The sequence below is a fragment of the Hordeum vulgare genome, chromosome 6H (assembly GCF_904849725.1).
Source record: "Hordeum vulgare subsp. vulgare chromosome 6H, MorexV3_pseudomolecules_assembly, whole genome shotgun sequence".
NCBI classification, from domain to species: domain Eukaryota; kingdom Viridiplantae; phylum Streptophyta; class Magnoliopsida; order Poales; family Poaceae; genus Hordeum; species Hordeum vulgare.
Window position 1 is genome coordinate 28,057,462 of NC_058523.1, and position 15,919 is coordinate 28,073,380.

General features: G+C 43.4%; 1 protein-coding gene across 1 annotated transcript; it reads right to left on the reverse strand.

Moving 5' to 3' along the window:
* Nucleotides 1-15,112: 15,112 nt before the first annotated feature.
* Nucleotides 15,113-15,715, reverse strand: LOC123406120. The gene has a single exon (XM_045099603.1). It carries the CDS (start codon nucleotides 15,713-15,715, stop codon nucleotides 15,113-15,115), a length of 603 nt encoding a protein of 200 aa, XP_044955538.1.
* Nucleotides 15,716-15,919: the final 204 nt, after the last annotated feature.

Genomic DNA, 15,919 nt, shown 5'->3' on the forward strand with positions numbered 1-15,919 from the left:
TATTATTCTGGTCATTATTTCACCTTATGAATGCAATTCTAATGCATTTTTTCTATTAATTTGCAAGATTTACATGAAGGGGACATTACTGGCAACTGGAATTCTGGACGTGGAAAAGCTACAAGAAAGACACCTATTCTACAAAACTCCAAATGATGTGAAACTTCACAGAATATTTTTATTGAATATATAATAAATACCAAAGCAAAAGAAATACCAGAGCGGGGTCACCACTTGCCCACAAGGCAACATGGCGTCACCAGCCCCTAGACGTGCCCTAATGCCTTGTGGGTCGCACAGGTGGCCTCCGGTGCCCATCTTCTGCTATATGATGCATTTTGACCTAGACAAAATAAATAGAAGACTTTCGAGACAAAGCTCTGCCGTCTTGAGGTGGAACCTGGAAAGGTGCACTTTTGCTTTTCGACAGAGCGATTCCACCGGGGGAACTACCCTATGGGAGGGGAAAATCGAAGCCACCGCCACCATCAATGCATCCTCCATCGTGAGAGGAGAAATCTTCATCAACTTATTCACCAACACCATCTCCTCTCAAACCCTAGTCCATCTCTTGTACTCAATATTTATCCCAAAACATCAAATTGGTACCTCTGGGTTGCTAGTAGTGTTGATTACATCTCATATTTGATGCTAGTTGGTTTATTTGGTGGAAGATTATATGTTAAGATCCTTAATTATATTCAATACCCTTCTGATCTTGAACATAAATATGATTTGTGAGTAGTTACTTTCGTTCTTCGAGACATGGGATAAGTCTTGTTATAAGTAATGACATGATGTTGGTATGTGTTCGATATTTTGATGATATGTATGTTGCCCTTCCATTAGTGGTGTTATGTGAACGTCGACTACATGACACTTCATCATACTTGGGCCTAAGGGAAAGCATTGGGGAGTGATAAGTAGATGAGGGGTTGCGATATTGACAGAAGCTTAATCCCTTGTTCACGTGTTATTCCGTAAGGGGCTAATTTGGATCCATATGTTTCATGCTATGGTTAGATTTATCTTAATTCTTATATGATAGTTGTAGATGCTTGCAAGAGGTGGTAATCATAATTAGGTTGTTTCTTCAAGTAAGAACAGCACCCTAGCACTGGTTCACCTACATATCAAATTATTAAAATATCGAACACGAATCAACTAAACAAGGTGAACGTGACTAGACAACAATTCCCATGTGTCCTCGACAGTGCATTACTTTATAAAAAGTTTTTTTTGGCTTGTCATGTTCTATCAAAAGTATTAGGCCACCCTGCTAATTCTTTTCTACTAATTTTATTTGTTACTTTTCAGGAATTATCTTGCTACAAAACCATCTATCACTATTACTTACAGCACTTGCAGAGAATACCTTGCTGAAAACCGCTTCTAATTTCCTTCTACTCCTCGTTTCCTTCGACACTCTTACTTATCAACAAAACTACGGTTGATCCATTATACTTCTGGGTCATCAAGTCTCTTTTCTGGCGGTGTTTCTTGGGAGTTACGTGCCTTTGGTAAGTCGAATTTGGTAAGCCGACATTTTTGCTACGCGCTAAAATTTACTCTTGCTTATAACTATAGAGGATAATACATTGAGGGGCTTGTTTCGGTTGTCTTCACCTCAACTAGAAGAGGAAAAATCCTCTCCTCAACCTACTGAACCTACTAAAAATATTTACTATGAAATTCCTTCAGGTATGTTAGAGAAACTGCTATCTAATTGTTATGCAGGAGATGGAACACACACACACACATATTATATATATATATGTATGTATATACAACCCGTCTATTCTGGTAATATTAGCAGAATAGCTATTCTGGTAATACTTCAGCAGTGCAAGCCCAACGTATGTGCACTGCATCCCTGTACTGTTCACACTTCAATACTTTACGAGAGAACTACTGTAGAGTTTTGTTGTCCCCGCGCGAGTTCTGTGCACAATCGGGCTTTGCAGGATGATTTAATTTGTTTCTAGATGCGAGTTAACCTTTATTATTTGGAATGTACCGGGGAAAGCACTAAAAACTACGCAAATCGAGCGATTTGGCAGACTAGATTCGTACTGTTCGTTCGTGTTCGTGTCTGATGCGGTTTTTTCGCGCTCGGATGTTGTTTTTGTTGGAATTATGCCCTAGATGCAATAATAAATATAGTTATTATTATAATTCCTGTATCAAGATAATCGTTTATTATCCATGCTATAATTGTATTAAATGAAGACTCTTTTACATGTGTGGATACATAGACAAAACACCGTCCCTAGCAAGCCTCTAGTTGGCTAGCCAGTTGATCAAAGATAGTCAGTGTCTTCTGATTATGAACAAGGTGTTGTTGCTTGATAACTGGATCACGTCATTAGGAGAATCACGTGATGGACTAGACCCAAACTAATAGACGTAGCATGTTGATCGTGTCATTTTGTTGCTACTGTTTTCTGCGTGTCAAGTATTTATTCCTATGACCATGAGATCATATAACTCACTGGCACCGGAGGAATACTTTGTGTGTATCAAACATCGCAACGTAACTGGGTGACTATAAAGATGCTCTACAGGTATCTCCGAAGGTGTTAGTTGAGTTAGTATGGATCAATACTGGGATTTGTCACTCCGTGTGACGGAGAGGTATCTCGGGGCCCACTCGGTAATACAACATCACACACAAGCCTTGCAAGCAATGTAACTTAGTGTAAGTTGCGGGATCGTGTATTACGGAACGAGTAAAGAGACTTGCCGGTAAATGAGATTGAAATAGGTATACGGATACTGACGATCGAATCTCGGGCAAGTAACATACCGAAGGACAAAGGGAATGACATACGGGATTATATGAATCCTTGGCACTGAGGTTCAAACGATAAGATCTTCGTAGAATGTGTAGGATCCAATATGGGCATCCAGGTCCCGCTATTGGATATTGACCGAGGAGTCTCTCGGGTCATGTCTACATAGTTCTCGAACCCGCAGGGTCTGCACACTTAAGGTTCGACGTTATTTTATGCGTATTTGAGTTATATGGTTGGTTACCGAATGTTGTTCGGAGTCCCGGATGAGATCACGGATGTCACGAGGGTTTCCGGAATGGTCCGGAAACGAAGATTGATATATAGGATGACCTCATTTGATTACCGGAAGGTTTTCGGAGTTACCGGGAATGTACCGGGAATGACGAATGGGTTCCGGGAGTTCACCGGGGGGGGGGGGGGGGCAACCCACCCCGGGGAAGCCCATAGGCCTTGAGGGTGGCACACCAGCCCTTAGTGGGCTGGTGGGACAGCCCAAAAGGGCCCTATGCGCCAAGAAGAAAAAATGAAGAGAAAAGAAAAAAAAGGAGGAGGTGGGAAGGAAGGGGGACTCCCTCCCACCAAACCAAGTCCAACTCGGTTTGGGGGGGGGAGTCCTCCCCCCTTGGACTCGGCCGACCCCCTTGGGGCTCCTTGAGCCCCAAGGCAAGGTCCCCTCCCTCCCACCTATATATACGGAGGTTTTAGGGCTGATTTGAGACGACTTTTCCACGACAGCCCGACCACATACCTCCACGGTTTTTCCTCTAGATCGCGTTTCTGCGGAGCTCGGGTGGAGCCCTGCTGAGACAAGGTCATCACCAACCTCCGGAGCACCGTCAAGCTGCTGGAGAACTCTTCTACCTCTCTGTCTCTCTTGCTGGATCAAGAAGGTCGAGATCATCGTCGAGCTGTACGTGTGCTGAACGCGGAGGTGCCGTCCGTTCGGTACTAGATCGTGGGACTGATCGCGGGATTGTTCGCGGGGCGGATCGAGGGACGTGAGGACGTTCCACTACATCAACCGCGTTCACTAACGCTTCTGCTGTACGATCTACAAGGGTACGTAGATCACTCATCCCCTCTCGTAGATGGGCATCACCATGATAGGTCTTCGTGCGCGTAGGAAAATTTTTGTTTCCCATGCGACGTTCCCCAATAGTGGAATCATGAGCTAGGTTCATGCGTAGATGTCTTCTCGAGTAGAACACAAAAGTTTTTGTGGACGGTGATGTGCGTTTTGCTGCCCTCCTTAGTCTTTTCTTGATTCCGCGGTATTGTTGGATTGAAGCGGCTTGGACCGACATTACTCGTACGCTTACGAGAGACTGGTTTCATCGTTACGAGTAACTCCGTTGCTCAAAGATGACTGGCAAGTGTCAGTTTCTCCAACTTTAGTTGAATCGGATTTGACCGAGGAGGTCCTTGGATGACGTTAAATAGCAACTCATATATCTCCGTTGTGGTGTTTGCGTAAGTAAGATGCGATCCTACTAGATACCCATGGTCACCACGTAAAACATTGTTTTTGCAGGGTATGCTTGTGATGTGATATGGCCAACGATGTGATGTGATATATTGGATGTATGAGATGATCATGTTGTAAGAGAAATATCGACTTGCACGTCGATGGTACGGCAACCGGCAGGAGCCATAGGGTTGTCTTTATACTAACGTTTGTGCTTGCAGATGCGTTTACTATTTTTCTAGGATGTAGCTTTAGTAGTAATAGCATGAGTAGCACGACAACCCCGATGGCAACACGTTGATGGAGATCATGGCGTGGCCCTGGTGACAAGAAGATCGTGCCGGTGCTTTGGTGATGGAGATCAAGAAGCACGTGATGATGGCCATATCATGTCACTTATGAATTGCATGTGATGTTAATCCTTTTATGCACCTTGTTTTGCTTAGAACGACGGTAGCATTATGAGGTGATCTCTCACTAAAATTTCAAGACGAAATTGTGTTCTCCCCGACTGTGCACCGTTGTACAATTCGTCGTTTCGAGACACCACGTGATGATCGGGTGTGATAGACTCAACGTTCACATACAACGGGTGCAAAACAGTTGCGCACGCGGAACACTCGGGTTAAGCTTGACGAGCCTAGCATGTGCAGACATGGCCTCGGAATACATGAGACCGAAAGGTCGATCATGAATCATATAGATGATATGATTAGCATAGGGATGCTTACCACTGAAACTATACTCAACTCACGTGATGATCGGACTTGAGCTAGTGTAAGTGGATCATGAACCACTCAAATGACTAGAGAGATGTACTTTTTGAGTGGGAGTTTAGCGAATAATTTGATTAAGTTACACTCTAATTATCTTGAACATAGTCTAAGTCCACTTTGAATATATTTGTGTTGTAGATCATGGCTCACGCGACAGTCATCCTGAATTTTAATACGTTCCTAGAGAAAGCTAAGTTGAAAGATGATGGAAGCAACTTTGTAGACTGGGCTCGTAATCTTAAGCTAATCTTACAAGCTGGGAAGAAGGATTATGTCCTTAATGCTGCGTTAGGAGATGAACCACCCGCTACGGCTGATCACGATGTTAAGAACGCTTGGTTAGCACGTAAGGAGGACTACTCAATAGTTCAATGTGCAGTCTTGTATGGCTTAGAACCGGGACTTCAACGTCGCTTTGAGCGTCATGGAGCATTTGAGATGTTCCAGGAGTTGGAGTTTATCTTTCAGAAGAACGCCCGGATCGAGAGGTATGAGACCTCCGATAAATTCTATGCCTGCAAGATGGAGGAAAACTCATCTGTCAGTGAACATGTGCTCAAAATGTCTGGGTACTCAAACCGTCTAGCTGAGCTGGGGATTGAACTCCCGCAAGAAGCTATCACTGACAGAATCCTTCAATCACTGCCGCCAAGCTATAAAGGCTTTGTGTTGAACTACAACATGCAAGGGATGAACAAGTCTCCCGGCGAGTTGTTTGCGATGCTGAAAGTCGCAGAGTCTGAACTCCGTAAAGAGCATCAAGTGTTGATGGTGAATAAGACCACTCGTTTCAAGAGAAACGGCAAAGGCAAGAAGGGCAATTCGAAGAAGAGCGGCAAGCCTGTTGCCAATCCAACGAAGAAACCCAAAGCTGGACCTAAGCCGGAAACGGAGTGTTACTATTGCAAGGGTATGGGTCATTGGAAGCGCAATTGCCCCAAGTATCTGGCAGATAAGAAGGCGGGCAAAGAAAAATCAGGTATATTTGATATACATGTTATTGATGTGTACTTAACTGGCTCTCGTAGTAGTGCCTGGGTATTTGATACCGGTTCTGTTGCTCATATTTGCAACTCGAAACAGGAACTACGGAATAGGCGAAGGCTGGCAAAAGATGAAGTGACGATGCGCGTAGGAAATGGTTCCAAGGTTGATGCAATCGCCGTCGGCACAGTGTCACTTCAGTTACCGTCAGGATTAGTGATGAACTTAAATCATTGTTATTTAGTGCCTGCGTTGAGCATGAACATTATATCTGGATCTTGTTTATTGCGAGACGATTACTCTTTTAAGTCAGAGAATAATGGTTGTTCTATTTCTATGAGTAACATCTTTTATGGTCATGCACCGAATGTGAGAGGATTGTTCATATTGAATCTTGATAGCGATACGCATATACATAACATTGAGACCAAAAGAGTTAGAGTTAACAATGATAGCGCCATATTTTTGTGGCACTGCCGCTTAGGTCATATTGGTGTAAAGCGCATGAAGAAACTCCATGCTGATGGACTTTTGGAGTCACTTGACTTTGATTCACTTGACACGTGCGAACCATGCCTCATGAGCAAGATGACTAAGACTCCGTTCTCAGGAACAATGGAGCGTGCAAGTGACTTGTTGGAAATCATACATACCGATGTGTGTGGTCCGATGAGCGTGGAGGCACGCGGCGGATATCGTTATTTTCTCACCTTCACTCACGATTTAAGTAGATATGGTTATGTCTACTTGATGAAGCACAAGTCTGAAACATTTGAAAAGTTCAGGCAATTTCAGAGTGAAGTGGAAAATCATCGTAACAAGAAGATCAAGTTCCTACGGTCTGATCGTGGGGGTGAATATCTGAGTTTCGAGTTTGGTGCTCACTTAAGACAATGTGGAATTGTTTCACAGTTAACACCGCCTGGAACACCACAGCGTAATGGTGTGTCCGAACGTCGTAATCGTACTCTATTAGAGATGGTGCGATCTATGATGTCTCTTACTGATTTGCCGTTATCATTTTGGGGCTATGCATTAGAAATAGCTGCATTCACTTTAAATAGGGCACCATCAAAATCCGTTGAGACGACACCATACGAACTGTGGTATGGCAAAAGGCCAAAGTTGTCGTTTCTTAAAGTTTGGGGATGTGATGCTTATGTCAAAAAGCTTCAGCCTGAAAAGATGGAACCCAAAGCGGAAAAGTGCGTCTTCATAGGTTACCCAAAAGAGACAGTTGGGTACACCTTCTATCTCAAATCCGAGGGCAAAGTGTTTGTTGCTAAAAACGGAGCTTTTCTCGAGAAGGAGTTTCTCTCGAGAGAATTGAGTGGGAGGAAGATAGAACTTGACGAGGTTGTCGAACCTCTCATCCCTCTGGATGGTGGTGCAGGGCAAGGGGAAACCTCTGTCATTGCGACGCCGGTTGAGGAGGAAGTTAATGATGATGATCATGAAACTCCAGTTCAAGTTTCTGTCGAACCACGCAGGTCGACGAGACCACGTGCTGCTCCAGAGTGGTACGGTAATCCCGTCTTATCAATCATGTTGTTAGACAACAATGAACCTGCGAATTATGAAGAAGCAATGATGGGCCCAGATTCCAACAAATGGCTGGAAGCCAGGAAGTCCGAGATAGGATCCATGTATGAGAACAAAGTGTGGACTTTGGAGGTACTACCTGAGGGCCGCAAGGCTATTCAGAACAAATGGATCTTTAAGAGGAAGACGAAGGCAATGTGACCGTTTATAAAGCTCGACTTGTGGCAAAGGGTTTTTCACAAGTTCAAGGAGTTGACTACGATGAGACATTCTCACCCGTAGCGATGCTTAAGTCCGTCAGAATCATGTTAGCAATAGCTGCAATTTTCGATTATGAAATCTGGCAGATGAATGTCAAAACGGCGTTCCTTAACGGTTTCCTTAAGGAAGAGTTGTATATGATACAATCCGAAGGTTTTGTCGATCCTAAGAATGCTGACAAGGTGTGCAAGCTCCAGCGATCCATTTATGGACTGGTGCAAGCATCTCGGAGTTGGAACAAACGCTTTGATGAGGTGATCAAAGCATTTGGGTTTATACAAGTGGTTGGAGAATCTTGTATTTACAAGAAAGTGAGTGGGAGCTCTGTGGCGTTTCTATATTATATGTGGATGACATATTACTGATTGGAAACAACGTAGAGTTTTTAGAGAGCATAAAGGATTACTTGAATAAAAGTTTCTCTATGAAGGACCTAGGAGAAGCTGCTTACATTCTAGGCATTAAGATCTATAGGGATAGATCAAAACGCCTGATAGGACTTTCACAAAGCACATACCTTGATAAGGTTTTGAAGAGGTTCAAAATGGAACAGTCCAAGAAAGGGTTCTTGCCAGTTCTACAAGGTACGAGATTGAGTAAGACTCAGTGCCCAGCAACTGATGAAGATAGAGAGCATATGCGCTCCGTCCCCTATGCTTCAGCCATAGGTTCTATCATGTATGCGATGCTGTGCACTAGACCGGATGTTAGCCTGGCCATAAGTATGGCAGGTAGGTTCCAGAGTAATCCAGGAGTGGATCACTGGACAGCGGTCAAGAATATCCTGAAGTACCTGAAAAGGACTAAGGAGATGTTTCTCGTGTATGGAGGTGACGAAGAGCTAACCGTAAAAGGTTACATCGATGGAAGCTTTGACACAGATCCGGACGACTCTAAGTCACAAACCGGATACGTATTTATTCTTAATGGGGGTGCAGTAAGCTGGTGTAGTTCCAAGCAAAGCGTCGTAGCAGATTCTACATGTGAAGCGGAGTACATGGCTGCCTCGGAGGCGGCTAAGGAGGGTGTCTGGATGAAGCAGTTCATGACGGATCTTGGAGTTGTGCCAAGCGCACTGAATCCAATAACCTTGTTATGTGACAACACTGGTGCCATTGCCTTTGCAAAGGAACCACGGTTTCACAAGAAGACCAGACACATCAAACGACGCTTCAACCTCATCCGCGACTACGTCGAGGGAGAGGACGTGAATATATGCAAAGTGCACACGGATCTGAATGTAGCAGACCCGCTGACTAAACCTCTTCCACGGCCAAAACATGATCAACACCAGAACTGTATGGGTGTTAGATTTATTACAATGTAATTCACATGGTGATGTGAGGGCTAGATTATTGACTCTAGTGCAAGTGGGAGATTGTTGGAATTATGCCCTAGAGGCAATAATAAATAGAGTTATTATTATAATTCCTGTATCGAGATAATCGTTTATTATCCATGCTATAATTGTATTGAATGAAGACTCATTTACATGTGTGGATACATGGACAAAACACCGTCCCTAGCAAGCCTCTAGTTGGCTAGCCAGTTGATCAAAGATAGTCAGTGTCTTCTGATTATGAACAAGGTGTTGTTGCTTGATAACTGGATCACGTCATTAGGAGAATCACGTGATGGACTAGACCCAAACTAATAGACGTAGCATGTTGATCGTGTCATTTTGTTGCTACTGTTTTCTGCGTGTCAAGTATTTATTCCTATGACCATGAGATCATATAACTCACTGACACCGGAGGAATACTTTGTGTGTATCAAACGTCGCAACGTAACTGGGTGACTATAAAGATGCTCTACAGGTATCTCCGAAGGTGTTAGTTGAGTTAGTATGGATCAATACTGGGATTTGTCACTCCGTGTGATGGAGAGGTATCTCGGGGCCCACTCGGTAATACAACATCACACACAAGCCTTGCAAGCAATGTAACTTAGTGTAAGTTGCGGGATCTTGTATTACGGAACGAGTAAAGAGACTTGCCGGTAAACGAGATTGAAATAGGTATACGGATACTGACGATCGAATCTCGGGCAAGTAACATACCGAAGGACAAAGGGAATGACATACGGGATTATATGAATCCTTGGCATTGAGGTTCAAACGATAAGATCTTCGTAGAATGTGTAGGATCCAATATGGGCATCCAGGTCCCGCTATTGGATATTGACCGAGGAGTCTCTCGGGTCATGTCTACATAGTTCTCGAACCCGCAGGGTGTGCACACTTAAGGTTCGACATTGTTTTATGCGTATTTGAGTTATATGGTTGGTTACCGAATGTTGTTTGGAGTCCCGGATGAGATCACGGACGTCACGAGGGTTTCCGGAATGGTCCGGAAACGAAGATTGATATATAGGATGACCTCATTTGATTACCGGAAGGTTTTTGGAGTTACCGGGAATGTACCGGGAATGACGAATGGGTTCCGGGAGTTCACCGGGGGGGGGGGCAACCCACCCCGGGGAAGCCCATAGGCCTTGAGGGTGGCACACCAGCCCTTAGTGGGCTGGTGGGACAGCCCAAAAGGGCACTATGCGCCAAGAAGAAAAAATCAAGAGAAAAGAAAAAAAAAGGAGGAGGTGGGAAGGAAGGGGGACTCCCTCCCACCAAACCAAGTCCAACTCGGTTTGGGGGGGGGGAGTCCTCCCCCCTTGGACTCGGCCGACCCCCTTGGGGCTCCTTGAGCCCCAAGGCAAGGTCCCCTCCCTCTCACCTATATATACGGAGGTTTTAGGGCTGATTTGAGACGACTTTTCCACGGCAGCCCGACCACATACCTCCACGGTTTTTCCTCTAGATCGCGTTTCTGCGGAGCTCGGGCGGAGCCCTGCTGAGACAAGGTCATCACCAACCTCCGGAGCGCCGTCACGCTGCCGGAGAACTCTTCTACCTCTCCGTCTCTCTTGCTGGATCAAGAAGGCCGAGATCATCGTCGAGCAGTACGTGTGCTGAACACGGAGGTGCCGTCCGTTCGGTACTAGATCGTGGGACTGATCGCGGGATTGTTCGCGGGGCGGATCGAGGGACGTGAGGATGTTCCACTACATCAACTGCGTTCACTAACGCTTCTGCCGTACGATCAACAAGGGTACGTAGATCACTCATCCCCTCTCGTAGATGGGCATCACCATGATAGGTCTTCGTGCGCGTAGGAAATTTTTTGTTTCCCATGCGACGTTCCCCAACAGTTTTTAGTAGGAATTCTTTGATTGTGTTCGTTTAATCACCCCCTTTACTCTACAATCTGTGTAACTTTTAGGATTTAGGTTTCTATTTTAGCAAAATCGGTTGTGCGGGTGTACGAGGTCCGTCCGTTCCTCTGTTCTTTGTTGACTTTTTTTGCATTCCGTGGTCAATCCTTTTGCAATCTTGTCTCAATTCATTGTGTTGTTTGAATTCATTGTGTTGCGCGTGTAATCTTCTAATTTTTTGTTTTTGTTTTGAAAGAATATCATATGTTGTTCATCCAAGTGGCCCTGGTTTCGATTTAATTGTCTACGGGGTATCCGGGTATTCTTCAAAATTGTGTTAGTGTTCAATTTTTAGTCGACTTATAGAACTGTGGGTGGAAGTGTCACTTGTGTTACTCTCCCACGTATCTGGATCTGTACACCTTTCAATTTTATGGTTGTAGTTCTGCCATACGTTGTAGTGTACTGAATTCTTGCTAGTAGTGGACTTCATTGTAACTGTATTGCAGTGGGCTTGAGAGCTTATGTGATTAACATTTTCTTAAAATGCATTCTGTGTTTAAGAGACTGCATAATATGCACTTTCGAACTGCATTAGAAGTACAGTTTTTGTGGTATTAATGCTATTATGACAATTCTTATGAATTGTGCACTATTTACACTTCTTTTTGAATAGGATACGTTAACTGCAAAGTTTCGACTATTTGGCATTGCACTCTTACTGTTCAGATCACTATATTTGTTTGATACAAAGGACCACACTATGTGTATTAGAGAACTGCATTTCACACAACAGCAACTTTGAGGATCTCCAATTCAGCAACAACTTTTTTTTTCTAAAAAGTTGATAAGATGGTACGTATTAGGTCGCATAGTTTGAAAAGGTATCGTTGAAAGCGTTTGATGCACATAATTTGAAAAGCATACAACATAAGCAAAGCATTAGTATATGCCACATGTAATTTGAACTGCAATTTGACAAGCAGCTTGTGAAAATAGGAGTAAATTGATGCAGATCAGTTTACATTCATTAAAAAAGGGACCATTCAAACTGATTGAAGAACATAGATTTGCGTTGTCCGATAAACATAATTTTAAAAGCATGCAACATAAGCAAGCATTATAGATGTACCACAAAGGGCTTGTTTTTTTACTTATACATTATACAATGCAAAAATCATAAATTTTAGTGGGAGAAATTCCTTGCCCTTAGTATGTTCTTCTCTGTAGAACATCACTATCAACGCTTCTCCCGCCTCAAATCCATTAAGGGTGACAAACTCCTTCCAACTAGCAGCTATGTTGAAGCAGCCGACAGAGTCGATGTGGTAGTCAGCTTGCATTTCTTCATAGCCATTCTTGTGCACTGTCTCCAAGTTAAGCCTCACTTATCTTGGAGTAGTAAAACTTATTGTGGATGGCAGTTTCTGTAGTTGTGCATGGATAGAAAAAGAATTTGTATGAGTTAGTACCACATATTTTGCTAGATCTTAGTTTCTATATTTATATGCATAAAGTTATATTTGTTTGGAAATATGGATACTACTAATAGAAACTTGCGTAATTTTGAATCAAAATGTGGAATGAGTTGGATGCTAACTCTTGTGAAATACATAGTATTCTTTTAGTAGTTCCGCACCGCTGTATCGGTTAATACATACTGCAATTTATCTCAAAGGGAACTACATTAATGCTCGATATAACTACTTTGATCTGTTTGTTGTGTTCCATCCTGATAGTTTTAGATGTAATTAGTATGTACTTCTAGCGGGTTTGGAGCGAAAGAAAAATAGATGGAACAACACAGTGTTAATTACTGAAGACCTTGTAAAAAGGACATATCTAGACATTGTTTGTGAGATTGGTTAAGGTGACGGAAATAAAGATTTATTTGTTGATTAGCAACCTATAATGGAGAAGAAGAATTTATTGAAAGACATACCCAAGAATCCTCCACGTCTGCAACAGTGAGACGATGGAGAAATGGGACCCTGAACCCACGATTCTCGGTGAGCAGGCACGAGAGCAGGCTGCATCGATCAGTTTGAGTGAGCTCCAGACCATTAGAGTACAGGAAAGCCTCAGCTATCGGCGCCATCCTAGCCACGCAGCCGCATGAACAATCTTCCATGTTGAGCTTAGGTGAATGGTAGGAAGCAGGAGGGTGAATTGGTGGAACCCTAGATCTATTTTTTGTAGATAAGAAGAAGAGGGGTCTGCCGTCTAGGTGTGGAGGACGAGTAGATGGGGTTTATGTAGGCAGTTTCAGAGTATTAAATGCTGTTGTAGGTGGCAGGCAGTACAAGTAAAATTCATTTCAAACCAAAAAACACACTTTCGTGAACACACTAACTTCATGTATGAAATGTGCTAACTGATTTTGTTTTTGTTTGAAGTTTTATTTCTAATATAGAAAATGGACTTATTTTTCTGCATACAGTGCACTGCATTTTGTCGATGCGCGGATCTTCGTGTACAAGAATAATAGAACTGCATGGCTTGTGCACTGTAACTGTACTACAATGGTCATGAGAGCTTATGTGTTTTCTATTTTTCTTAAAATGCATTCTGTGTTTAAGAGAACTGCATTAAATGCACTTTCGAACTACATTATAAGTACAATTTTTGTGGTATTGATGCTATTATGACAATTGTTTTGAACCGTGTACTATGACACTTCTTTTTGAACATGATACGTTAACTGCAAAATTTCGACCATTGGCATTGCACTCATGCTGGTCAGGTCACTGCATTTTTTGAACATGATATGTTTTATGCAGCTATTTGGAGCAACGAAATTATTAAATGTTGTCGTTGGTGTTAGGTGGTTGAAGTATTCTAATTTAGTTTTTGTGAGGGTGCATTTGAGAAACAACACGAATGCTCAATTCGTTCCAGCGAAACGCAAATACTTATGTGGACGAACTGCATATTACGTGGATTATTTATGTTTTTGTTTTTCTAGACATTTTATTTTTATTTTTGGGCCGTGATTTTTTGTGGTCTGTTGGATAGTCTTTTATCCTAGTGGCTTCTCTCGCTGTTAGGCCTGTTCTAGAGCAAATAGTAATTCGGCCCAAGTATGTTTGGTTTCCGGTGTGCTGTGTGTACGTGCTCATGCTTTGTCCCACCTCGCTCGCCGAGAAAGACCGCTACCAGTTTCTAAGCCCTGACGAGGCAATCATTCCGAACTCCACCGTATACCTACTGGGCGCTTACACACGGTGCTCCGAGCACTATCATATCTGACCTATGTGCCCTTGTTTGCCTGGCACCACACATCGTTGCTCATACTCGATTGTGTTGATAGGCTGGGGCCTGGTTGCACCTAGGCGGTCAATTTTTTGCTCCTTCTAATATAGGGCGTATACTGTTTTGCCAGATAATTTTGCACTGCATTCATCAATATAATATATAGCATGTGCCTACAACATGCACTACAAATGCAAGAGCATTTTTTTTACTCCGTGCATCATATTTGTGCACTGCATCTTCGTCCAAATTTTTTCGTGTATTTTCCCGTTTCATATCTTTTTTAATATGGGGGTGTGCACTACTTTTTTTGTTGGATCGTTGTGTACTACATTATTTAGAATTTTATAGTGCACGTGCCAACAGCTTTGTACTATATGCATCCAATTTTGTGCACTGCATCTTCTTCCATATGTGCACTGCTTGAATCACATACTTTTTGCGTGCATTGCAGTATGTTCTAATATTGAACTCTAGTTTTTGCGTGCACTGCAGTATGTTCTATTATTGAACTCTAGTTTTGTAGCTGAAATAAACTTAGTCATAACACAAGTAAAGTTCATCATTACAAGCTATTTTATATGACAAGCAAACCAAGTTCAGCAAAAGAAAACAATCACAAGAAAACTAACGTTACGTAAGCAAACAATAGAAAGCAAATTTGATGATAATTCTAAAATGACACGCGCAATGTTGTAGATACTTTTTTTGCGGTCACGTGTAATCTCCCTAGCTCCTGGTGCGCTTCTTCACCATGTGTAGTCTCCCCAGTTCTTGGCGCCCTTCATGGGTGGCTTGTCCTTCTCCAGCTTTGCACAACGAAGCCCGTCCTAGGTGAGGGTGATGCGGTTCCATATCTCATACGTTGTGTATGCGTCTTTTGCCGCGTACCCGATGTGCCTCTTGGATAGGGGTAGGGAGCCCCAGCACCTGTGCTCTTCGTCGGTGATCTTCTCCTTCATGTCTTTGTAGTAGTCGTCGATGAGCATGCATGCGACGTCCGCAAGGGAGTCCAACTCCTTGGTGGTCTCGGGCACCCTCCATTCCTTCTGGATGTCGATGAAGTTGGTCACTTCCAATTTGACGTGCTTGAGCCTGGTTTTGTCGCGGTTGATGGAGAAGCCAACAAATGTGTACCTGGGGTCGACGAGGAAGTTGTCAAAGATGGTGCACCTTACAGTAGCGCTCAGTTGGAAGAGCAATATCAGCTGTGTCTTACCGAGGGAGAGTTGGGCAACGGCGGGTTTCTGCGTCTCGTGGGGCTCGTTGGTGTACTTCGGATCGATTCTGATGATCTTGTGGTGCTGGAGTCCGAGATGGCGCTCGTACTGCTCGAGGGAGGTTGCCATGTGCTTCTTGTCATTTGTGTGGATCACGCGCAACATGGTGTTGCCGTGGGCCTGCACGTCCTTGTACTCGTTGATGAACCCCATCGTCGGCAGATGTGTACCACTTGGAGTTTGAAGAGAGGAAGGGATTTGGTGGTAGCGCAATGATGACTTGTGATGTTGTGGACGAGAAAGCTCTCCGACGGGTCTGAATCTAAGGGGGAGTTTTTTTTTTGCCAAATTGGTTGTATTACTCTGTTCTTTTGTAAATTCATATGTGTCCTATGAGTTTGGAACTGCATTGATGTG

Bases quoted from the DNA above. Each gene is read 5' to 3' on its own strand.
- LOC123406120 (XM_045099603.1), bottom strand. From the start codon at position 15,715: ATGGGGTTCATCAACGAGTACAAGGACGTGCAGGCCCACGGCAACACC.